This window comes from Neovison vison, chromosome 6, assembly GCF_020171115.1.
Source record: "Neovison vison isolate M4711 chromosome 6, ASM_NN_V1, whole genome shotgun sequence".
Classification (NCBI taxonomy): Eukaryota; Metazoa; Chordata; class Mammalia; order Carnivora; family Mustelidae; genus Neogale; species Neogale vison.
This window is the reverse complement of record NC_058096.1, coordinates 194040182-194066308: the sequence shown is the minus strand read 5'-3', so window position 1 is coordinate 194066308 and position 26127 is coordinate 194040182. Positions and strand designations below refer to the sequence as shown.

Below are 26127 nucleotides of genomic sequence, written 5' to 3'. Positions count from 1 at the left end.
AGAATAGACGTTGAGATATAGCAGAGTGAATAAATTTGCAAAGCCAGCATCAGAACTCTGGTTCCTGAACTCATTCCTGCCTACCGTCAACTGTGCTGCCTTTAAATATCACATTTATTTTCAGTATCCATAGGATATGTTTTTGCCAGCTATATTCTCAGAGGAAGGACCAGATCCTCCCAACCCATGAGGGCTTCAGAATTATTGCCAAGGGTCAGAAAAATTCAAGTGCACGACAGACACTGTCTTTAGATCAAATCAGTAACAGGCCCTATGGTCTACACTGGATGCTTTTCCATTATATGTAGATGTTATTTTAATGAATAGAACACCCATTTCTTTAAAGGTACTACCTATATTACAGAATTTTATCATTATGTATGTTTTCCCATCAGTGCTCTCAGAAGTGTGTGTGCATGCACGTGTGTGCTAGTTTCTTTTCTTTTTTTAACTTTAAATGAAATCCTCCTAGTGAAGTGGCTAAGATGAGCTCTGCATTGGTGGGATTAGAAGTCTGGCTTTGCCATTTTCTAGCTTGGTGACTTTGAACAGGTTACCTAACCTCTCTGAGCCTCCTCTGCAGATGGGATGATCATAATCTTACTCAAAGGGATACTGCAAGGACTGAATGAGATAACCCATCTAACTGTATAGGACAGTGCTGGAACAGGGTAAAAGCTGCTTAAGGTAACTTTACCTCATGGTTACTGGAAATATTGGCTTATTGGTGTAAATGAAGTACATGCTCCTTGTCCTGGTGATGGTGGTGACAGTTTCACTCTTCATCTCTAGTGCACAGGCAATTTGCCATAAAAAGGATGCTAGAATCTCCCCAGGTTACCAACAGGTATCTGATTCTCAGTCTGGTATACTTTCTGCCAATTCACCAAACATCTTGTAGACTAGAGACTCACCCTCAAAACCTTGAGGCAGATGGCAAAGGTCTGTTCACTAACTCAGGATGGCTGAGCTTAGGCCTGAGCAAGTGGGCATTTCCCCAAGCCAGGGCTCTCAGTTATAGTCAACAATCACATACCTCCTGCTCTCTGGGACCAAGCCATGTGCTCTGGGGTGCAGGAGATAAGGGGGAGAGGGAGGGGTTTGCCTCAGATACCTGGTCTGGCACCTTTTCTAAGTAGGCACTCAGCTACCTTAAGGAAAAGGCAAGAACCATGACTTCATCCATATGTCATTTCCTGAAATCCTTGCATTCTGACCATCCCGCTGATGGGACAAAGAATACCCTTTTTCTAGCAGCATCTGTGGGCACTGGCCCCCCTGCCCCTGCCCTCCCAGAAAGACTTTCCCAGTTCTGGGAAAAGGGGTCAGAAAAGTAGACAGAAGGTAGGAAAGCCTGAGGGAAACCAAGGATGATGGGAGGGAGACGAAGTGTCAGCTAACAACTTGTTCATGTTCTCACATGCTTGAAGCAAAGAACACTTATTATGTACGAGGCACCACATCGGGGGCTGTAGAGGAAGGCATTTGCTCCACGACTCCTGGCCCCTTTCTTCCATGATGTCTAAGTGTACAATCTCTCCAAACACAGAATGAGTCATGTCCATCCACAACTAGTAACTATAAGTAACATTTCTGAGTGTTTATGTCTTGCCAGGCAATGAGTCAGGAATATTGCATTTGTTATATTTAATCCTCATAACCACCTATTAATCATTCCATTTTACAGTTGAAGAAACCGAGGCTCAAAGACATGAAGAGACTTGGCTTAAAGTTATGCAGCTAAGAAGTCAAAGCTTTGGACCTCCCATCCCCTAAGCTGCTTATTATTCAGTTAAAAACAAACAAGTAAATAGAAGCCACTTTTACTGACCAGTCATATGTAACTCTTGTTCTGTGTGTGTGTGTGTGTGTGTGTGTGTGTATGTAGACACAACCTCAGATGGCTTCTCCGGGAAAAATGTATGAGGGATTTGAATAATTGTCTGCAATGACTCAGTCAGGGCAGAACGTCCAAAATGGTTTCTCTGGCCTGAATGTCTCAGCTAATTACCTCGACCCTCCACCTGACTTAGTGTATGTAGACAGGCTTAATGGTTTCTCTATTGAGCTCTTCCATTATTTTTCAGGTGCCCAAGGTAATCTTTTCATTGAACACTCACCATCCTGGGATTTTCACAATGCTGATGACTAAGGGATTTTCTTCTGCCTGGTCCTAATAAGGGGACCTGAGTTAATCATTGTGTAGCTTTGATAGGAAGCACGGTGGGGGCTTAAACCACTTCTCTTGCTTCATTAGGGGAAAAAGCAACCCAGGTGCAGACCACGAGGACCTCAGGGTTTGATACTATTAAATCAATGCACAGACAAAAAAAAAAAAAAAGAAAGAAAGAAAGAAAGAAAAAGTGGATTAGGCCCTTTTTGCAAACAGAAATCTAGTGGGTAAGACTCAAAGATGGAAGAAAAAAGAAGTCTGAACAGATACCACTGCCTTAGTGACTATCTGAGCTCTCTTTTCTCACCACGGTCGCTTAAGAAAACATCAACCAAGGAAGTGTTTTATTCTCCACACAAGCTAAAGCCACCCCAGTTTGTTTGACTTCATCAGAGCTTGGAGCTGATTTCTCCGCTACTGCCTAGAAACGACCAGCCACGCTGCTACTTCATGGGGCTAGCAACATTTACTTCAGCGTTTGGCTTTTGAGATTTCAGTTGCAAGGATCATTTTGCTATTTTGTGCCTTTCTCCATTTTTCTAACCCAGGCGATCACAGGGATCTGGATTACTACCACTATTGTTTTGCAAGCTGAGGCAGTTCAGCATGTAAAAACATTATGTAGGACCGCCACCAGGCACAAAATAATTATTTCTCAGGGCACCTGGGTGGCTCAGTTGGTTGAGGGTTGGACTCTTGGTTTTGGCTCAGGTCATTATCTCGTGGCTGAGCCCCACTATGGGCTCTGAGCTCAGTGGGGGAGTCCGCTTGAGATTCCCTCTGCCTCTCTCACCAATGCTCAAATAAATAAATCTTTAAAAACAATCATCTCTCTTATGTTGAATTTTATTATCTATTACCATCCTCGTGTCTATGAAAAGTAAGAACTGGGACACCTGGGTGGCTCGGTCGGTTGAGCGTCTGCCTTCGGCTCAGGTCATGACCCCAGGGTCCTGGGATCGAGTGCCACATTGGGGTCCTTGCTCAGCCGGGAGCCTGCTTCTCCCTCTGCCTGCTGCTCCTCCTGCTTGTGCTCATTCCCTCAATCTCTCTGACAAATAAATAAATAAAATCTCTAAAAAAGGAAAACAAAACAGAAAAGTAAGAACTTCTCTCTCTCTCCTCAGTGCCTACACTTCCTGATACATAGCAGGGGCTCAGTACAAATCTGTTGACAGAATGAACTTCTGGGCATGGCACTCTTTACTTAGTACCCAGGATGGAGGTTTCTAGCATTTTCTTGTAGTTGGTTTTTAAGTTACAGCAGCCTTAAAAGGACATTGAAAAAAAGTGTGGGCAAAAGGAACTGGTATTTGTTGCCTCTGTGGGAAGGGCTGAAAGGGTCTCTTGTTCTCAGGCAGCATGGGCAATACAGTGCAGGGGTAAGAGTGAGGGGAGGTGGAGGGACGAGTTCGACACTGAGGGACACTGAGTCTGGCATCTAGTTCTATCACCTTCCTGTTGTGGGCCAGGGAATTAACTTCTCTAAACATTAGCTTCCCCATTTGAAAATAGTGACAATAGTAACTCCTCAAAAGGCAGTTGTATGAATTATTAATTAATTAATTAATTAATTTTTAAAAAAAGATTATATTTATTTATTTGGTAGAGAGAGATCACAAGTAGATGGAGAGGCAGGCAGAGAGAGAGAGAGATGCAAGCAGGCTCCCCGCTGAACAGAGAGCCCGATGCAGGACTCGATCCCAGGACCTGAGATCATGACCCGAGCCGAAGGCAGTGGCTTAACCCACTGAGCCACCCAGGTGCCCCTGAATTATTAATTTAAAAAAGGATAGTTTTTCAAAGTGTTTAATATGTGCAGGGCACTATTCTAAGCATTTGATTTCTATTGATTCCTTTAGTGCAGGTTAAGGATTAAACAAGTTAATGTATATTAAAAACCTTTGCACAGGGCCTGGGATGTAAGTACATGTTCAATAAATGTTGGCTATTAATTTTACGTTCTCTTTTCCTGCCACCTGCAAAGGGGCTGATTTGATCGGTCGGGTTCCAGGGCACCGGGTAGGTTGTCTCCTGGCTAGCTGGGTATCTGTACACCAAAGTGCTTCAGGTGACAGGGTGTGACCGACCCTGCAGTAAGAAGCCAGGCTGTCTTCTTTTCTTTGCTGGCTCTGAGCCTGGACTCTCTTTTATTCTATTTCTGTCTCTAGTGCTCTGCACGGGAATATGGACCCAGGGCCCGGTCCCAATGTGGTAACCTATTTCCAAAGAAGCTTGTCATCAGTGATTTTGCTCCCTGTATGGGAGAGCCACTCCCCCATGGAAAAGTGGAGTCTATTCCTCTGTCTACCTTGAGTCTGGGCCGGCCTATGACTGCTCTGATTTACAGAACATGAAGGAGATGATGCCATGCCAGTTTCAAGCCAAGTCTTGAGAAGGGTTGGCAGCTTCCATTCCTTACCCTTGCAAACCCTTGGTGGTATATGTGGGAGTGTCCTGAGACTACCACACTGTCAGAAGCCCATGCCACATGGAAAAGATCAGTAGAAGGAGACTCCATATAGGTAGAAAGAAGCCACATGAAGACATATTAGATTATCAGCCAGCCCAGCACAGCCACCTGGTGATGCAGCCCAGAGAATGACCCCTGTCAGAGCCACACGCATCAAAGAATCTCCTCGCTGAGCTCGTCCTGGATTCCTGACCCTCAAAATTGTGAGCAAAACAAAATGACTCTTTTAGGCCACCAATTCTGCCATAGTTTGTTATGCAGCAATGGACAGCCAGAACTTATTAAGGTGTTCCTTTACCTCATATTCCCCTACCTTTATTCATTGCCTGTATTACCCTGGGAGGAGCTGCTGGGTGGTCCCTGATGGTCAAGGACAGGATTTGGGGTATTCCTGGGTTTCCTGGCTATAAAAACATTAGGGACTGGCCTGATTTTCACCTGATCCTCAATGATCTTTATTGAGCACATCGGTATGGGGCACTGTACTGGCACCTTATGTATAATTAGCTCAGTTAATCATCACTGTAGAGCCTGGGAAGGCTCATTTCACCCTCCCTGCTTCAAAGAAGAATGCTGAGACTCAGCAAGGTTTAGCACTTCTCAAGAGGTCAACCAGTAACTGGTAGAACTGGAGTATAATCCCAAGTCTGGCTATAGAGTGCAGAGTCCTTTCATCACACCAAGATATTGATGTCCTGAAAGGGATGTGTCTTTCTAAAACCACTTCTGACCTACTGATGGCCTGGGATCTGGGAAAAGGAGAGCATGCTTTGTGGAAGGTGTAGAAGCCTTGGGTCACACAGATCTTGGTTTGATTATGCTCCATCACTTAATGGAGTGATGAACCTTGGGAAAAATTATTCAACCTTCCACAGCTTCTATAGCCTGATCTGCAAAATGAGGATAACAACTATCATCTTCAGAGGGTTCTTCTGAGGTCAAACAGCTTAACATCTTGTTAAGTGCTCAACACAATGCCTGGTACACAGTAAGAGCTCAATAATCATTAGCTATTATTACTAGTGTTTAATTCACTTGTGGTTAGCTGAGAGTTGACTGTGCCAAGTGTGTTCCTCTCCATATCTTATAGACTAGACAAAGGCTGGCAGACTGGACTATGGGCTAAACCCAACCTGTTGTTTTTGTATGGCCTATGAGCTAAGAAAGGTTTGCACATCTTTAAGTGGTTGAAAGAAAATCAAAAGAAGAATAAATGTTTCCTGACATGTGAAAATTATAGTAAATTAACATTTCAATGTCCATAAATAAAGTTTTAATTGGAATACAGCCACACCCACTCATTTACATTGTGTTGCTAGCTGCTTTCGCTGCAAGGGCAGAGGCTGAGAGACTGCGTGGCCTGTGAAGTCAAAAATATTTACTCTCTCGTCCTTTCCTGTGGTTTCCTGACCTCTGGACTAGAACATGATTAAGTGAGAGGCCATGGTGGGGGTACGGAAAAGAATGAAAAAATTTTGTCTAATCTTTATTTGCCCATTGATTAGTTGATTAATCTCAGCTACCTGTCTAGCCTCAGGTCCTTATTTATTATAACAGGGTGCCAGACTGAGTGTTTTCTCTTGATGCCTTCCAGAATTAAAAAAAAAAAAAGTCTGTGAATTTCAGATGGTGTACAAGGCAGGTTAGATTTAAGAAGAATGTGGAATAGAATCACTACCCACACCTTGAAAAAGTTATAAACACTCTGGTACTAAAACAAGAGGCTCATTAATATTTTAGTACTCATAAGAGCTCTGGACATGAGGCTTCAGGAAAAACACTGAAACAGGGAAAAGGAAAAGCATTTCAAATAAATAAAGACCATTCCCACAGGTACCAGACAGCATAGCATTGCTCTGCGGGTAGACCTGGCAAAGAGATAAAATGGTTACAATAGGCAACATGTGCTGAGTCTCTACCCTGTGCCAGGCACTATTTTCTGTGTTGTTCAGGAACCATCCAATTTAATATTCCCAGCACCCTCTAGTTGCAGCCCTCTTCCTCTGCACCTCTCTGGGCTGTGGGGAGGATTCATAAAGATAATCCGCATTAAGGGGGGGAATAAAAAGACGTGGCAAGCCCTCCTAGGACCTGTGAGCCGCTGTACTGCTGTTGCTGGAATGAGCAGGCCAAAGGAACAACCTTCTCATGACCGGGGAGCGAGCCCTTCTATGACCTTGCCCTGAGTCCCTACATTTGCCTATATCCTTCCACAGCTTCCAGTTTTCATTCCCTTTTTTTTGCAACCGAAAGGGATTTGGCAGGCTTTACATCTAAATGCATATAGCTCCGTGATAAACATCATTCAGGCCAGGAACATGGGAGAAGCTGTACCCACACCATTGATCAGCGGATTGGAAATAGCTGAAAAAAGATGTAGGGGTTTCCTAAGGGGAGCAGAGGCAGGAGAAAGAAGTGGTTCAGAGCACAGACTGCGCAGTTGGATCTCATGGGACCAAATTCTAGCTCTACCACTTACTAGATGAGTTCCTTGACTTTTCCATGCCTCATATTCTTTACCTATCAAATGGGAATACTACTACTCTTCATAGAATTATTGGGTTATTAACTGAGTTGGCAGGTCAGTTCTCAGGGCATGGTAAGTAAGAGTTATGTGTCTGCTAGTATCACTATTTTTGCTGAAAAAGGTTGTTCTCTGTAATCAGACTTGTATATTAAGCTTGGTCTGGCCCTGCATTATCTAATAGCTCCATGTGGCTATTTACACTTAAATGAATGAAAACAAAATATAACTAAAAATTCAATTTTTCAGGTCTAACTAGCTACACTTCAAGTACTTATGAGCCACATGTGGCCCATGGCTGCTGTGTCCAACAGTTTGGATACAGAATACTTCACCGCTGCAGGAAATTCTAGTGGACAGTGCTGGTAGCCCGATGAGACATTCATAAATACAGGGACCTACACTTTAAAATGTTAAGAATGAAGAGGTATGTCATCCAATTCCCATGTTAGAACAAGAGAGCAATTGGAGGAGGAAGCAGGAGAAGGAAAAGGGCATCAGTGCCAACAGCTTCATCATGTGTAAAACAAGAGTTCAAGGTGGGTGGGTATAATTTAAAGTAATCAAGATGCCAAGAGAGGAATGACAATACTGATACAACCATAACAGGAAGAAGTGTAAAACGGGGAAGAAGTGAAAGAAGTGAGCTAAAGCTCCATCTATTACTGTAAGGAGTCAAGAAATCTCTAAGATCAGTAAATCAAGAAAGAGCAATGTAAGAATAGTATTTGGGGTTATGGTGATGAAAACAAAATTGTTTCAAGGGTCCCTTCTGGGGTCTGAGATTGAGGGTAGAAAGGGGCAGGCCAGAGAACTGTTGTTTCTTTAAAAAAATTATTATTAAGAGTGTACTATTTCAGGGACGCCTGGGTGGCTCAGTTGGTTAAGCAGCTGCCTTCGGCTCGGGTCATGATCCCAGCGCCCTGGGATCGAGTCCCACATCGGGCTCCTTGCTCGGCAGGGAGCCTGCTTCTCCCTCTGCCTCTGCCTGCCATTCTATCTGCCTGTGCTCGCTCTCTCCCCCCCCCTCTCTCTGATAAATAAATAAAATCTTTAAAAAAAAAAAAAAGAGTGTAATATTTCATTTTTAACCCTATATATATTTCTTTTATTAAAAAATACTGAAAAAAAACAAACAAACCTGAGTGGTAGAATTTTCAACATTTTAGTGAAGAAAAGGCACTTTGCAGGAGGAATGTGTCTACTCCAGAGTAACTTCTTCAAGGTTTTTGGTTGATTGGGAACATGATTCTGAGATACGTCTTCTACAAAGGCAAAAGCAAAACCTAGCAAACCCTCCCCCCACTCCATCCGTAATCTGGATGCTCTATGTGCATCTTGGGAAGATGAATACATTGTTAGTGCCAACTAAGGGACTGACTGCCTGGGGGAGACAGAATGTACCAGTGGGTGGATGTACTGGGACTCTGTGTGCGGGTGAGCAGTTGAGCAAACCTCAGTGGCTCCTGTTTGGGGCCAAGTGACAATTACAGGGAAAGCCCCTTACAATACTCCTGGAGGACTGGAGAGAACCACAACCCTTGAAGTGTACCTGCAATCATAGAGAGCAGGATGAATTCCCCAGGTCTGCCACCCAGGGGCTGAAACGTCTTCTTTGCTGGCTGAAGATCAAGAGTGTTTCTGGTCAATTATGGAGTGCTGTGCACACACAGGCACCACGTATATGTTACAGAGAGGACATACGTCGTGAGACCATCTTCCCTTCCTTTCCTTTCTCAAAGGGCTGGAGTATATAGATGCTGTTTTTGCAGATGTGGGAACTGTGACACCAAAAATGTTTTTTGAGAGGCTAACCAGGTGGCCACGGCTCAGAAAAATGATCGACCGGCTTTCTAAATCTGGAGCACATTTGAAAGAAAAGACTTAAACACTGAAATGTTTAAAAATAAGGTTTCCCTCAGTTGCTTATAAATAGAACCAATGTTGGAAAAGTTTTCAGATAATAGAATGTGAATATTGGAGTCCAAGTCTGGACTCTCCTGCCATCTCATATACTGGCTCTGTGATTTTGGGAAAAACCATTGTTTAGTTTTCATATGGACAACACAGAAATATCAGATACCTGCTATGTATAGTCATACACAAAACTATGGACGGATTTACCATTGACTGAATGCCCAGCTGACACCATCTTATCTGATACTTCTAACAACTTGTCCTCTCATTTTATAACTGAAGGAAGTGTGGCTCAGAGTAGTTAAATTGCTTTCCTCAGGGAACACAGCTCAGAGCTAGGATTTGAACCCAAGCGGGCCTAACTTCAAAGTATCTGCCACTACATTATACTTCCCTACCTTACTCACAAGATAATTTCCCAAAGTCTGAAGATTAAGTCCAGATGATGACTGTGGAGATAACTGTGATGACAGTCACCCACTACCATAAATAAGACCTCATATATAACTATCATGTAACCATCATGGATATTCTGAAATGACCTCTGAGCACCTCTGCAGAGCTTCTGAGGGGCTGGGGAAAGGGGGGAGAGAGCCCAGGCTTTCCTGGAAAGCGTCCTTAGGCAAGAACATGAAAACCCTGAGTTGTAGGGCTGCTGGTTGATTGCACGGCTTCTGTGCATGTTCATAAATATTGATTGTGATTAAACTATTATCATAGTAATGAGGGTAATAATGCCTCCTACAGCCCATCCCACCACACTACTCAAAGTCCCTACCTTTCATTAAACAAAGAGCTGCTGGCACTGCTGAGTTGGGCAAGAGGCAGGGAAATGATCTCTATTAAGCAAAAGCATTCTGTTCCATGCACTGATTAGGAGCTGCAGCCTCATTAACAAGAATTGTTCGTATCTCCTGTTGCTCAGGGTACTGTGCTCTGAGACTGGGTCCAGGAAGTGTATGTTCTCATCTCTCTTCCCCCCTGGGGCTTCCGAACAGATGCCCAATTGAAGTAGGCATGTTTTTCCTTCCAGTTTCCCTCATTTCTGTCCCAATCTTTCATTCCCAGAGAGGATTTCTGCAAGGCTCAAAGGCTCCTTCAAACCCACCCTTTTAACGATGACTGAACAATGGCTGCATGCTTATTATTTGCCTGGCATAAGGCTAAGCACTTTACAAGTAATTAACCCTCACAATGGAGGGCATGATGGTTATTGACAACCACGGATGAGGAGACTGAACTCAGAGAGGTTTAACAACTTCCTCAAAGACACACAGCTGGCAGCATCATGTAGCTTCCTCAGAGACACAAAGCTGGTGTCAGTGTGGGTATGTTGGACTCCGGGGTTTGACCTCTTCACGACGCTGCACTCCTTTTCCATTTGTCTATTTACACAGCCTACTCTCATTTTAGGACAAATTTGGAAGTAGAAACTGAAAAGCTTTAATTTCAAAAATTCTCCAAGCAGATACAAAGGCTTATTTTTATTCCATCATGAGTGGAGCCTCTGCCCATCTCTAGTATTTTTGGGTTTTCTCTGCCTTTGGAACACCTCTCAACATTAAGAGGCCTAACAGAATGAAAGCTAGAAGAGGGCAAGCACCATGTTTTACTTGTGTCCCTCTGGATTTCGCACAGCCTTGGCACTGAGCAAAGAAGGACTGTGCTGTCATGATTCAAAGTTCTGTTTCTGCACGAGGTGATCACCTGTAAGCCCGATTCCCTTGCCCCTAGCTGCCTCAGCCTGAACTTGAGGGCACGGATTGTTTGCATCACCACTATTAGTGATAACTTGTCCATCAGAGTCAGTCTAGGTCTGCTGCACATGGAGAATTCTTTTTCCTTATCTAGATAAAGAGTAGGGATGACAAACAAATGGATGAGGGACAAGGTCTGGGTTCTGTGTCCAACGTATCTAGATGTTCAAGTCATTTTCCTTCTCTGGTCTCAGTTTACACAACTGCAAAATGGGGCCATTGAGAAGGTATCACAACCTCTCAAACGTCTGGCATCAATACTACCTTCCTGACTATGGCTATGGCCCATGTACTGTTTGCACTATATTTACTTCTATACTTAATGTCCTTTTATTTTTTTAAGATTTTATTTACTTATTTGACAGACAGAGATCACAAGTAGGCAGAAAGGCAGGCGGGGGTGGGGGAAGCAGTCTCCCTGCTGAGCAGAGAGCCTGATGCGGGCTCCATCCCAGGACCCTGAGACCATGACCTGAGCCGAAGGCAGAGGCTTTAATCCACTGAGCCACCCAGGTGCCCCTATACTTAATGTTCTTTAAATCGCCACACTTTTTAAATACTTAATTATAAAAAGAAAAAGTTTACCACTGCCATAAATGGAAAATCAGTATCAAGGTACAATCAAGAGGAGAAGGAAGTAAGAGTAAAAGTACACACAAATAAATACAAATAACATCATTACATTCTAGGTAGACATGGTTGCTGTGGAGGGTACCAAGCCCAAAACCTGCTCCCTCTTTCTCTCTTTTTCTCTTTGTTACACGTGAAGATTTGAAATTTTAGAGAAGTGTGAGACATGTAAGCACTTACTGGATACTTTGCACTTGATATAAAGATAAGGATGAAAATGAAATTAAAAAGGGGATCATTCTAGGGGCACCTAGGTGTCTCAGTGGGTTAAGCCTCTGCCTTCAGCTCAGGTCATAATCTCAGGGTCCTGGGATCGAGTCCCGCATCGGGTTCTCTGTTTGGCAGGAAGCCTGCTTCCCCCTTTCTCTCTGCCTGCCTCTCTGCCTACTTGTGATCCCTCTCTCTCTGTCAAATAAATAAATAAAATCTTTTAAAAAGGAGGGGGATCATTCTTTCACAGTGGAATTGGTGTTATTTAATGCAGCATTTTTGTGGCATCTAACATCACCTCAGGTGCCATATGATACATCTCTGGTGCTTGGAAAACACTCAGGGATATGTAGAAAGGAGGAAGGAGGAGGAGGACGAAGAAGAACAAGAGGGAGGAAGGAACCACCCTGTTTGGAAGCGAGTGCCAATTTCGTGGTACAATTTGACCCGGCTCCATTATGAGCTGCTAGTGGGACATAATGAAATGCAGAGATGGGAAGAGATGTGGAGACGTGGTGCTCCCCAGCAGGGAAGAACTGAGCAGACACAGTGCATCACTGGAAACCCTGGACCAGAAAACCTCAAAAGCTCCTTCAGTTGTAAGCACCCTAGATAGTAACGTCTAACGTCTAGACAACGAGAGCTAAGATCTTAAAACAAAACAAAACAACCCAAAAAACTATTCTGACAACTCCTGGCCTAGTAATTTACATAGAGCAGTCATGGAAAACATGGTGGCAGATCAAGTAATTGGTCCTACTACTCCGGACTCAGTGGCATAACCACAGTAAAAACCATAAAAACAACAAAAGCTAACGTGTATCAAATGCTTACCTCATAAGTAAGGCACATAACATTTTCTCATTTAATTCTAACAACATCACGTAATAGAAGTTTTATTATTAGGTCCATTGTATAGGTCAGTAAACCAAAGTCAGAGCTTAATTAACCTGACCGGGACTGTACTCCAGTAAGGGGCAGAACTGGACAAACAAGTAACCTAGGTGTATGTTGAAATAAACCTGATTCAACCTAAAATAAACATGGGGAATGGGTTATTCATTTCTGGTTAACCGAATATTTTGGTTAAAAGGCATTCTAGAAAATGTATAAATGAAAAATTCTGAAAGAATTAAAACACTAAAGGGGTACTGGGGTGGCTCAGTTAGTTAAGCGTCTGAAGCTTGATCTCAGCTTGGGTCTCGATCTCAGGGTTGTGAGTTCAAGACCTGTGTTGGACTCCACATTGGGAGTGGATCCTACTTAAAAGACATAAGAATAAAATAAAATAAAATAAAATAAAGAAAAATAAAGCAAAGCAAAACAAAACAAAACATTAAATGCTAAAATACATTAAACTTGGTAGAAAACACCTCTGACGAATCAGAATTGTGAGTACAAGGATGAGCTGAAATGGAGCTGTAGAGAGTTTTGGTTGATCCTGTGATGAAGAGTGATTTGGGTTGCTTAAGAGAAATGATTACTATGCTAAAGACAGATCAGGTGAGAGAATAGTTAAAAGCGCTGGGTTCATGTAAACCTTCTTACAGGTTGAAGTGGAAGGCAAGGATAAGGGCTATTTCCTGGGCACCCACAGCATGCCGGTGTCCTGCCGGGTCACTGTGCACCATAGCTGTAATCATCTCATCAGCTCTCTGAATGAGGCACGAGCTCCCCCACTCAACAGATGGGGAGACTGAGGCTCACTAATGGTCACTGACTCACCCACATTTCTGTGAGTCTGGGTTTCACAATCATAGCTCTCCCTCCAACTTTCTGGTGATATGCTTCCTACCACACGTGGTTCAGAGGTTCAGGGAGGCATCTCTAACTTTTAATTTCAGAACTTATTTCGTGTTTGAAGCCCCACCTGTATTCATTAGGTATTTCTTTCATAGCTGACACTTCTAGGACCCGGTCGCCCAGCATCTCACAGGCTGGAGAAAATTATGTGTCTGTTGTGTGTGTGTGTGTGTGTTTACTAGAGAACATTAAGGGAAAGAGTTAACTCTGGATGCCTCTTTCCCCTTCTGAAAAGTGTCTGCAGGGCTGCTTCGGACAGCAGGTATGTTAATTGTCAACTGTGCTTTCAAGGCAAGAACTGGAAATGAGGATGATGTCCTACTAGGTGATAAAATTATCTGTCATAAACCCCAAAGTGGATGTCAAGTTCTGAACCATTGGGAAAGGGCTGATAAAAGAAGTTGGTCGAAGGCATGGCAGATCAGTGCTTTATAGTTCTTGAACACTTCAGAGCATGGGGTTTTTTCCTGGTCAGTGTGAACAAACTACATTAGACAAAACAAGTCTTGCCTTCTGATGATGGCTCAAATCTTCAAGATCAGACTACAAACCCAACATTACTGATAACAGTAGCCAGTCTCTCTGTGACCTCTCTCAGCTTCTCCAGCTGAATCAATTTTGGATAGTGTGCCTTGTAAGCCCTTAGATCCCATCACCATGGGCAAGTTCCTTCATTATCAGGCTGTCCCTTCATTAACAGAGAGGCTGTTCTTTCACTCCATGCCTGTTCTTTTCCTCCTTTTAGTCTGGCCTTTCCCTGAGTCACAGTGGACTTCTCCTTCCCAGAATGCACTAGACCTTCTCCTTCTCTTCTGTGTCTTTGTACCCTGCACTCTTTCTCCTTTTTTTTGCTAGATCCATTAGATCTCAGCTCAAATGTCATTTCCTTCATGGCCTCCCAGGTGAGTTTGGGTACCTTCAGGCTATTGTTCCATTGTATCTGCTACTTCTCCCTCTCTCTGGAAAACTGCCACACATGTAAATTACTTGTTGAGAATATATCTCCCTCATGAGAATATATACTAAGAGGCATGATCCCTCTTACTCATTGCTATGCCCCCAGTGCCTAGCATCAAGTAGGTACTCAACAAATGTGTTGAATGAAGGCATAATATAAAACTAAAGATATGTAGAAAGCACAGAAGCAGCGAGGGATTGTGAATGTCTATTCCTTTGGTTTTATTGCAAAACAGTTGGTGCGTAAATTACTTACAAAATATTATTGCTGGTAAGATGTGAGAAAAAGTAGAGGACTCTGCCTTAGAAATGGTATCAGTAAGTGGATGGTTCCTAAAAGGGTTGCTAACTGACTTCATTCATGAGTTTCTCTGGTTCTATGGAGAATAACATTCTGGAGCTAATAAAGGAGTAAATCTAAGGTAGAGTCTCTATGATTTGGGACAAACAACTCAAGTTCTCTCATCTGTAGAATAGGGATAATAATCAGATCTATTGCACAGGGTGACTGGGAGGATCGATGAGGAAATGCATGTGAATCACTTAGCACAGTGCCTGACACAGTAAATGTTCAGTAAAGGGCAGCTATTACCACCACGGTTGGTGCTTCTGTCCAAGGAAGGCACCTCCACTCCGAAGGAAGCCACTGACCTGAATCACTTGGATTCAGCATCTGATAATCGCTGATGTTATCCTCTGAGGATAGAGCAAGACCTCTCCGTCTATACCACCACCACCAGCCCACACTACAAAAAGCCATCTCTCCCATGCTCGGCATTCCCTGAAGCCAAAGCAAAAATGGGACGTCATCAGAGATAACACTAACAATTATGAACACTCACCCCACTCTGAAATTTGAACTGCTTTCTGACCACAATGTTCTGGGGACAAAAGTGAATTCCTTTGATCCAGTTCTGGCTTTTGACCAAAGTGGCAGTCTTGTTCTTTGGCATGACATCAAGAGCTCTGACAAAAGCAGTCTATGCTGCTGGTTGATCTGCACTTAACACCAGCCCTGGTCTTAGATTCTAGCAGGAAGAAGCATATCTACTTTGTTTCATTTCTAAGTGGCAAAACAATTAAAATACTAGCAAATGGAAAGAAAGGATGAATGAGGGTGATTTGAGACCTAGGAGACTGGATATACCGTGGGGTCTGGGCCCCTGACAGATCTGAACGGGGCTTTATCCTGTCTGTCCTGAGTGGCTTCCATTTCCATTGTGACCATCTCAAATGGACTGGCTTGATGGGGGCATCTTAAGTGAATTCTAGGGGCCTTCAGAGGATCTAAGGTAATTATTCTGACTGCCAGGGGAGTGGGTGTGGGCCCCTCCTACATCATCACTCCTCCTTGGAAGCTCCAGAGTTTATGGGAGAGAGTACGCTGGTCAAGCTGGAGTTCTTAACCTCACTAAGCCTCAGTCTGATCTTCTGCACAAGAACGTTGCTGGGATGGCAGTGTTCAGAGGATGCAATGAGAAAAATGTATTTAAAGCATTTAGCCCTGTGCCAGGCACTTAGCAAGTGCTTAAAGAACAGGAGCAGTTGCTCCTGTCGCTATTTTAGACTTCTGAATTCATCTAATAAAACCATCATCATATTACACTGAATGGAATGAAAAGCCAAGTGTGGCACTGTGTTCCAGGTCACAGGGCAGCTGGGTGAGGGGCAGGGCTGGGACCCTATCCCAGGTCTCCCAACTCCTGGGCTGTCTTTTTGCCATACGCCACTGGCTGTCAGGACTCATTTGGTGCAGAGGAGCTCTTCAAGACTTCCCTGCGGGGGGCCTTCCACGTTGCCCCCTAAATCCTATCCATGTTCCTTGCAAAATATCCTGCAGAAATGCCTCCTACTTTCCTGCCTCCTGGTCATTGTAATTGCTGTTCCATCTAGAGGATTCTCCTCTTTTCGGCCACAGCTGACCCCTCTTAGTTTCAGCCTATGTCTCCGCAGAGACCCTCCATCACCTCCTTGCTGAAACAACCCTACCCCCATCTCCTTTCTCTCTTTCCCTCCCTTTCTTTCCAGTTTGTGGCCTGTATAGCACTCCCCCTCTTTAATTTTCTTTCCTTTTTTATTGTCTGTTTGTTTTCCTAAATGTAAGCTCCCAAAGGACAGAGAACATGTCTTCCTTGCTCATTGCTGTGTTCCCAGCAACCAACACAATACATGACACACAGGTGCCTAGTAAATACATGTTAGGTGAATGAATAAACGAGCAAATGAATGAATGAGTAGATTCCAGGACTAGCATATTGGTTAACACCTGGATAGGACGAAGGGAAGTATTTTAATTTGTTTGGAGAGAGACCTAGGTACCTGCTTGTCCCCCTTCCTGGCCTCCTAAAAAAACAGTGTGAGGCTACCCACCAGACAAGGACCCTTCCAAGCAGGCAACCCACACAAAAGCACATCTTGCAGTCAGGGGAAATGGGCGGATAGTTGCTAATCGCGACTTCCAACTGGGCTGATCTTTCCAAAGTTCGAAAGGCGCCTGCCTCCAGAAATCCCAGGCTGCTCCTGCTGCTGAGGCTGGGGAGGGAAGAGGGGAGGGGCGCGCCTGGACGCCTCTCGGGCTGGCACGAAGAAGCCACATCTCCTCCTCCCTCCTCCCCCCAGCTCCTCTCCAAGAGAGGAAGCAATGCAGATGGAGACGAGAAATAAATATTCCTGCCTGCTCTGTGCCACTGCAGACGTTTTCCAAAATGTCTGGCTTGGACCATGAAATCAAGCCCACCCAGGAAAGGAGGCGCTCAGCGGGAGAAAGAGGGGGAAAGGGTGGCATATTTGTCGATACTTGTCAGCTTTCTGGGGGGCACAGCACATGGCTCATACTTGGCAGCCCTGCTGAGGTGGGGACGTGGTAAGTGCACAGTAATACTTGAAGAATTGAATCAGAAATGGGAGCAGAGTTAAGGAAATCCTGCCAGGGTGTCGGCAGCATCTCTCTGCCTTTGTCCAGGTCCCGGGACTCACAGCTGGCTCTCTCCTCATTGATTTCCCGGCTCTTCCCACAATGCCTGCTGCCCCTGCTCAACCCTCTGCCCTCTCTTCCACTCCACTCTGGCGTAGTTCATACAACTGGGCGGCAGGAAGTCTTCAAAGGCCCGTTGAAATTTGGGCAGGAGCTCAGAATTCCCGTGCAGAGATAGCTATTCCTGCCACCTCTAAGCACAGCTCGCGTTCTCCGACGCTGGAATACCAGCAGGAGATGAGAACAGAGGCTGCAAATGATAAGTGGGTGCTTTTGGCCGTGGGATGGCCAAGTGTGTGGGAGAAGTGTCACTAAGGAAGGGAAGTTACAGGCCCAGCAACAGGCACTGAAGTGTTCTGCAGTTACGGGGACTTCACTAGGCATGCTGAGAGGCTGCAAAATGTCTCGGGAAAGAGATGAGAGCATGAGAATTTCAGCTTGAAAACTCCTGCCTGGGCTATGCTAGGTCGTCTTTGTTTCTCACCCTCCCATGAGAATCCCCCTGGTACGGTGTCCTCTTACTGCTGCCATGGGGACCCCTTCCCCCAATTCTACTGGGAAGTCAGTCATGAGAGCTGACTTCTGAATTCTGCTCTATAAAAAGTAGAAGGGCTTTCCTGGTTTGCACTCATTCAAGTCCAGTGCAGTAAAAACACTTGCTTAAAATGAAGACTTGAAGAAAGTGGTATCTTTGGTGAGTGTCAGGGGAATGTTTTCCAGAAATGCTGCAGATAATTCTGCCTCTTTTTACCATTTCCATGACTTCACTGAGGAATGAAAGATTATCTACTATTTCCCACTCATGTGCCCTGAATCCTTCTTTATGAATCTTCCCCACTCATCTGCCCATCTGCCTTCCAGTGCTAGGCAACTGCCAGCTGAATCCCACTCTCTCTAGGAAGTTGTTCAATGGTGGGGGGAAACTGGCAGGAGACCTGGCTTCCTATCTCTACTGTGCCCATTGCTGTGTGACCTTAGACCAATTACTTCCCCTCTCTGGGTCTTGGTTTCCTTGTTTGTCAAAGGAGTGGCTTGACAGGTGTCCTTACAGCTGGGACACATTAAGGGTAGTTCTACAAAGTGCTGTGGGATAGATTTCCTATTGTCACCATCATCTATCCTACCCCACCTTTACCACTAAATTCCAGGGACTGAAGCCATCACATTTCCAGGGCTGAGTTCAATCCTTATATCTGGAAGTTCAGAGCTGCATATTAAAACAAGCTGGGAATGTGGATATACGGACGCTATCTAGAATTGTTCTAAGTATTTTTTGCCTACATTTCCCTAATTCCCAGAAAATCTAATGCATGGGAAATACCAGTTTAAGGCATATTTAGGGAGAACTTGAGTGCATGTGTTTTTGCACTGTATAATAATCATGTTAGTTATCTTTCATTAGCGATAGCCACTATTTATTGAGGCCTAATTCATGCGAGGACTACGCTATGCTCTCTCACATACATTATCTCCATAATAGCTCACCATAGAAGACATTATCCATTCCTCACTCCATACACCACGGTAGGCAACCACCACTAACACATGAGCACATAAACCCTAACCAAAATTACAAAATAGCACTCCTTCCCAAAGCCAAAACCAAAACCAAAACCAAAGCAAAGCTGAGGCTCAGGCTCAGAGAAGTTGAGACAGTTACTGAAGATCACACAGCTGGTTAATATTGGCAATGGGATCTGAACTTGGTTCTGCCAGATTGATGTGTTAACCCCTAACCCTGTGCTGGTCCTCATCTTGGCATTCAGTGCCTCTCTAGGAGATTCTTCATATGTTAAGTCTGTTTTTAAGACCCAGAGATAATAGGACTTAAACTGATTGTCTTTCTTATGGCCCCATCAGAGGAAAACACCTGGTCTCAAAGCCAGCAAAAACCCTGCTATCAGAAATGGCAGGAAAAGAAGCAGTGTCGTAAGAAGCACAAGAAGGGTGGGAGAACCAGGCCCCAAAGCAGCCCATTTCTAATGACTATCTCCATTGATCATTTACCTACAGAGAATTAGACTGGCTTCCGCCCACAACCAAACTTGTTTCCATGCTTGTGCCCTACTCTGGCACAGAATTAGAGCCCCTCACAATTTGTACAGACTCAATCATCCACTCCAGAGGTTGTAAACTCCAATGTTCCCAAGCCCAGGCAGGTACATGAATGAGCAAAATGGCCAAGAAGACACTAGAGGAAACTGGCAAACACATGTGTGGTCAATGGGGACCACTGTGACTCCACTCCAGCAGATGGTTACTATGCATTTATGCAGACCCAGAGCTGTTAACTGTTCCCTTTATAGAGAAAGCCTGGAATATGGACATCTCTGTGAATTCTCGATTTTTAAATGTAGGCAACTAATTCAGTTAAGTGTACCTGACACAGTGAGGACCAAATAAAACATATTTAAAAGCTCTGCCTGACCTGAAGATCTCTATTTGCAACCTTTAAAATTAATTTTCCTCATTTATAGATGGGGAAATGGTAGCCCATAAACAGGAAGTCATTTGTCTGAGATTGCTAATGTGGGCTCAGGCCAGCAGCTCTCTTTTGGATACATATAGAGACATATGTGTGTGTGTGTGTGTACATACATATACGTACATACATACTGTATATTCACAAGTGAAATAGAAATGATTTTGGATTACCTGCTGTTGTGAAATATCCTGCTTATTCTCCTAGTGTTATTATATATTAGCAGTTGACCTTAAGTAACATACTTATACAAACCCAAACCAAATTGGCATGTTGGCACCCCGCCTCTAAACCCAAACCCAAACCCAAAATAAAACAAAAACCAGGCAAGAAAGAAGCTCTTTACTTACGGTAAATGACAAAAAAGAAGAAAACAAAGTCCCTTCGTCGTATCTGGATAATTTTGCCAGTACTCCTTCCAAGATGGTAACGAACTAGTAAAACAGCAAAAAAGAATTATTATTTCAAACTCTAACTGTTCACACCATGGAGCAACATTTCCCAATCACAGAGAGACTAGCAATGACCTTGCTCAGTTTTGTGTTCTATTATTTGGTTTCCACTTTTGGGGAAAGGAATAGATTGCTTTCACACAGAAATATTTGACTTATCCGGCTTTCTCTTCATTATTATGTGATTGCAAATATAGCGTGTTACAGAAGTACAAAATGACAAAATATTATTGAGTTGCATACAGCATGCGATAATATTAAATGCACTTTTCAAAATCCAAAACTGCGCAAAGCAGTTTTTACGTTACATATTAGCACTACATTTAATCCAATCTATTTTTATTTGTATTTTATCAGTAATTTGGGGGAAACAGAAGTTTAGCACTGGCAAATATAAATGTCTTCCCATTCAGCATTACTTAGTTAAAATTCTATAATTCATGAGGGTGACTGAAATAGCTTTATCTGACTTTTATGTTTTATTATGACTCTCACTGCATGTGAAACGAGGGGAAAGGGGGTTTTCAGGATGGCAGAATTCCTTATTAGCGTTTAACTTTCTGTTTCTAAAATCTAGCTTTGTCAGTGCTGAAAAACAAAACAAACATTTTCCACATAACCTAGTACGACGTCTGGGGACAATTTCTTATTAAGTTAACACATGCCACTTTATCAATTCATCTTCACACGGCTCGCAATCATCAGAAAAAATCATTCCGAGCTGAGCCTGGGTGACGTACGATCTCGTTTCCTGAGAGATACAAGATTCAGCTCAACTTTTTAACGTGTTACATTTTAATGGAAATGCAGATATAACAAAGCGATGTTCACAATGAAACATTTCACCTGAAGCTGAAGGTTACCTTTGCAACCAAGAGTGTTATCATTTCTTTAACAGTTTCTTCAATTAGTTCATCTATTTTTGAATGGTATTGATGCTAAAGAACACAGAAAGACAAATATTAGCATGTTGGGGAGGTGATGGCATTGCATCCGTCAGTAATTTTTAGACAACACAATTTATAAATAAAGCCTGGCCTGCAGACCCAGTTTATTTCCATACTCCCAGAAGCAGCTGTAAGATTCTGACTCCAGGTCTTTGATGAAGAGAGATCTGAAGCTCTTAAAAAAAAATTACCAGCCACATGGTTCCTCACCCAAAGCTTTTGATGGCTTTGATATGTGTAGATACATACACACAATTACAAATAGCATGCATGGATGGCCTCATGGCCTAACGGTGTGTGGGTCTGGAACTTACAAAACAAGATATCACAATAATTTAATATAGGGGATGAAAAGTTCTCTTTGGAAAACTGCTAGGGGATGTGGTTCAGAATTTGACCAAGACATTGGGACTGATTTTGCAAAAACTGTTTTGAAACCCTCTGATACTTTGGGTTTATGCCCCAGAGCCCACTCATTCTATATCTAGATGTTGACTGAGTGCCGAGGCAAAGTGCCATTTTCTGAACCCTTGTGGCAGCTATTCATTTTCTCTATTCATGGAAAAGCAAATCCAGGTTTAGAGCCTCCACTCAGACTCCTGTTAAGTTTTTCAATTTCTCTAACGTCCGCTGTCGATTAAATTTAAATAGTAATGCAAAAACAAACCCCCACACAAACAAAAATCTGCTGTAAATGCCAGGAAAAGAGGAAAAGCGATTTCAACAGAAAATACTGTATGCCAGTTCCTTGACATTTATTAGATCATTTTAGTATCCATTTGAATTATTCCATATTCCTTAATAAGAAATAACAATGCAAAACATTGTTATTTGGAAAGGAAAATGCACTTACCCACTCTTTAGCAAACTTTCAGAAGGATGATTAATTAGGAACAGAAAAAGAAAAGGAACAGTGCAAATAAAAATTAGGACAAAGGGACACATGAGAAAATTGAAATTAAACAAACCATTCAAAAAGCTAGGAAAACATACAGAAATAATAAGCCATGGGAATGTGGTTTGATATTCTGATAACTGGCAATCAGAATTAATGAAAGCAAGTGAAGGGATGTGATTTAAGTTAATCCAGTAAAAGTCACAGGGGAATTTCCTCTGTAGTTGTAAGACCTGAATAAAGTCCCGGTGCAAAGTCAGGAAGTCATGTCACCTAAGAAAATATAGTTTAGTTTCCTCATCTGTAAAAAAAACAGAAAACTACTACTAATCACTCAGGACCAATGGTGGGGTGGAAAGGGAAGCCAGTATAAACACTGCTTTTGGAAAGAATATGAAGCAAACCCTGTTTAAAGATATTTAGCGGGTCTGTTCTTCTATTATTATTATTATTATTACCTCTTCTTCTTATTATTATTATTACTTAAAAACCATTTCCTGGTGGTTCTGTTCTCAGACTCACAGATCCACTGTGAGGATCAAGCGAGGATCCTCGCTTGTGAAAACATCTTGTCAACTGTAATTGCAATTCAAATATTATTTGTTCAAGTTCATAAAGCAGAAGCTAACGGTAAGGAGATATGGTCTTAATGCTCAGTGCTCCAATTTTAGTTCCCTTTCAGTTGATTAGAGGAAAAACAATAAAGCAAATCATCCATGTTGTGTAGCCCTGTTGAATCAGAACCCACATTGGCTCTACTGCTAGCTCCTTGAAGGGATTTACTAGTAAGTGGCATAAACCTGAAGCTAAATGCAAAACTATCTGCAGAATTCTGTGCTAGAAACACAAAGAAAGATGTCAGACCAAAAGAATTCAGGAATATTGACAGGGCTCCAAATTCATTTTTAGGTCTTGAGATAAGATCCAGTATCACATGCTTACTTTCCTCCTCATGTGACTGCCTCACTCTGCTTGATTTTCTTTGGATTACTATAAATGATTCACATTTATTAAATTAATTATGAGAGTCAACTAACTTAGAAAAGCAAGTTGTAGGCTAAATAATACTATCTGAAATATTAAACAAGGGGCTTCTAACCTAAGCAAAGAACATCCCTGAGAATAGAAACATTCTCTTGAAGAACCTGGCTGAAAGGGCAAGCAGAGCCAAGGGCTGTTGTTTTCCATGCACCAAGAAAGACACAGGCTCTTAGTCTGGGGTGTTAGTAATATCATTCTTTCTTGAAAATCAAATAAGCATTTTCTTCTCAAGTGGGGGGAACCTCAAACCTTTCATTCTGGAAGAAGTCCAAACTGAAGGATATGGAGCTGTGGTGGGTTGATGGGAACCTCTTCCCACCTTCAGTTTTTCCATGCCAAATGTGGCCATGACCACCCCACAGAGAGTCCCACTGTCTCTTCTTTTCATTCTAAACAAATATAATCATCTCCACTCCTGTTCTCATTTCTTTTTTTCTGTCATAAAAAAGTCATTTTGCTATTTGCTATGATTATTCTGCCTTTTCCTTCCAGAAGAAACTTGAACATGTCAATCTCTGTTGGTCTATTTCCTCATTTCCTCATTGAGGCTAAAAATGACCCCTGTGAACACAGGAATCCTAATCACCTAACACAGTAATGAAACAACACATGGAAATATGGTTTAGAAACTGAGAAGCAGTATACAGCAGTATTATTACTATTATCATTAATTGGTTAGCATAGTGGTTATATGTGTGTTTACATTTTTCTACACTTATGTAAAACCTATATATATATTCTGTTGTATATAAATTACAATCTGAATTAATTAAGACCTATTTTGGTAAAGAGTACAGTAGGGTAACGTCCCCTGTGCTTATCATGCATTAAAGCAATATACATCAAAGCAGGCCCCCCATTCCTATGTGAGGAAGTGCAAAAATGCATGAATTTCTTTTACCAGAGTCTCCTGAGACTCATTTGATTAACTTTAGCTTTTCTGGGGGCAATAGTGAGCACTCCGCCTTCGTTCTGATTTTTCTGGGGAGATTATTTATTCCATGCACATGTGAAGTTCCACGAAGGGGTATAAACACTACCAGGACATCTTTTAGGTACCATCCCCCCAATAAGATAATCTTGTCACAAGTCTCTTGCAGTCAGACAGACTATCCAATTCCATCTGCATCTCAATATGGGTACAAAGAGGGATCCTTCCTGTATTTGCATTTTCTAGTTCACTCTTTGGGTGTCATTGGATTGGCTTGACCCTAGCAGTAGTAGTAGTAGTAGTAGTAATGCCCATAAATTACATTCTGGGGCACCAGACCATGATAATAGCAAGGGAACTGCTAATCTTCAATGCTATGGAGAGTTTGGGGTGTTTACTTCTGCTTCTGATGAGCTGAGCTATTGCAAATTCACAATCACTTTGTAAAAATCATTCCACTTGACTTCCTGTACTGCACATTTTGCCTTGTCATGGAACAGATTGTGTGTATGTTGTCTTTCTGTTAAGACCATCTGACCTTGGATATGAGATGAAAACACACTAGACCAAGTGAGAAACTATTTAATACACAATTTCCTCTCTATTGGTGCTTTGCAAATTTTAATGAAAAAATAAATATTTAAGATGGAAAAGTATGGTTAACAAATGCTTCAACAGCTGCATTTAGATGAGAATTTACCCTGGTGATGAAATTCAGGAAGTGGTCCTGAGATGGGAGAACACTGTGTCACCTGGCCAGTCACTAGTCTAAAACACTTTGAGGGAGTTGGAATCCAGGTGGAAGCAGGTACTATAGCTAGATCTACACTCACACTTAATATCCATGCTCACAAAGTAAAAACTATGCAAAAACATTGAACTGCTACCTATTCTCCCAGTTTCTAGTCATCCTTGGCCAATCTCATTTTTACAATTCAGTTGACTTCGGAGATGAATATCCCCATTCTTCAAAATGAGAAAAATTACTGAGAGACCCTTTGCATGGACTTCCCATTGAAGTTCCACTCAAGGTCGGAGCCAGCAAGGTCCCTGAAAGGAAGTACATATTTCTAGAAAATGATGTCTGGTTTCATTCTGACTGACTGTTGTCTGTCACTTGGTATTCGGAGGTCATCAGAGGCCTCTATTTCCATGAGCTGGTCACATAGGTGTCTCTGATTCAATGATACTAAGGAGAAATGGCATAGCAGGTCTCTCTAGCATAGCTTGAGAAACTGGCAGTCTCAGGATTGAGCCACAAACTAGAACACAGTACTGGATGAGTCCTTAATAACAATCATTTGGTCTGAGAGGAGGGGTGTGGGAAGTGTGGAAAAATGGGAAATGTTTACCAGCTTTAGTTATTGTTTAAATTAAAAAAGAAGAATGTTGAGGGACGCCTGGGTGGCTCAGTCGGTTAAGCCTCTGCCTTTGGCTCAGGTCATGATCCCAGGGTCCTGGGATCGAGTCCCGGATCAGGCTCCTTGCTTGGCGTGGAGCCTGCTTCTCTCTCTGCCTCTGTCTGCCACTCTGCCTGCTTGTGCATGTACTCTCTCTCTGTCTCTGAGACAAATAAATCAATAAATAAAGTCTTAAAAAAAAAGAAGGATGTTGAATTATTTGTAAGGGATACTTGACATGTTTTCAAATAGAACACTGTACAGAAAGAGGCAGGCATTGTTGCTTAGCCTCAAAATGTTACTGTTTGGGCATATCCAAGATAACATTCTAATCTGACATCCAGAAATGAGGGAGCTTTATCCTCAGTTTCAACAAGCTCCGTATTTCTCAAAGGTTGTGTGTTGCAATGCTGTATCTCTCATGTGACAAATGATGACAGTAAGGTTGTATGAGTAAGGGACTTGCTCAAGGTCACAGAGTTTGGAAGCTAAGGTATAGGCTCCATAAGGTGTACTTCAAAGGCACTAGACAACATATTCTTCAGAAAAACATGATCCCAA

General features: G+C 42.7%; 1 protein-coding gene across 25 annotated transcripts in view; it reads right to left on the bottom strand.

The window, feature by feature from the left end:
- Window positions 1–26127, bottom strand: part of CADPS (calcium dependent secretion activator) — a 472977-nt gene that overhangs the window by 49707 nt on the left and 397143 nt on the right. For 14 of the 25 annotated variants that reach the window (XM_044253242.1, XM_044253244.1, XM_044253256.1 and 11 more), the window contains 3 exons: window positions 22153–22167; window positions 21216–21290; window positions 20251–20334 (listed from right to left, as the gene is read on the bottom strand). In XM_044253242.1, the coding sequence (XP_044109177.1) occupies window positions 20251–20334; window positions 21216–21290; window positions 22153–22167 (174 nt within the window). The remainder of the gene's footprint in view (window positions 1–20250; window positions 20335–21215; window positions 21291–22152; window positions 22168–26127) is intronic. The other 11 variants (XM_044253251.1, XM_044253245.1, XM_044253260.1 and 8 more) reach the window with 1 other exon arrangement.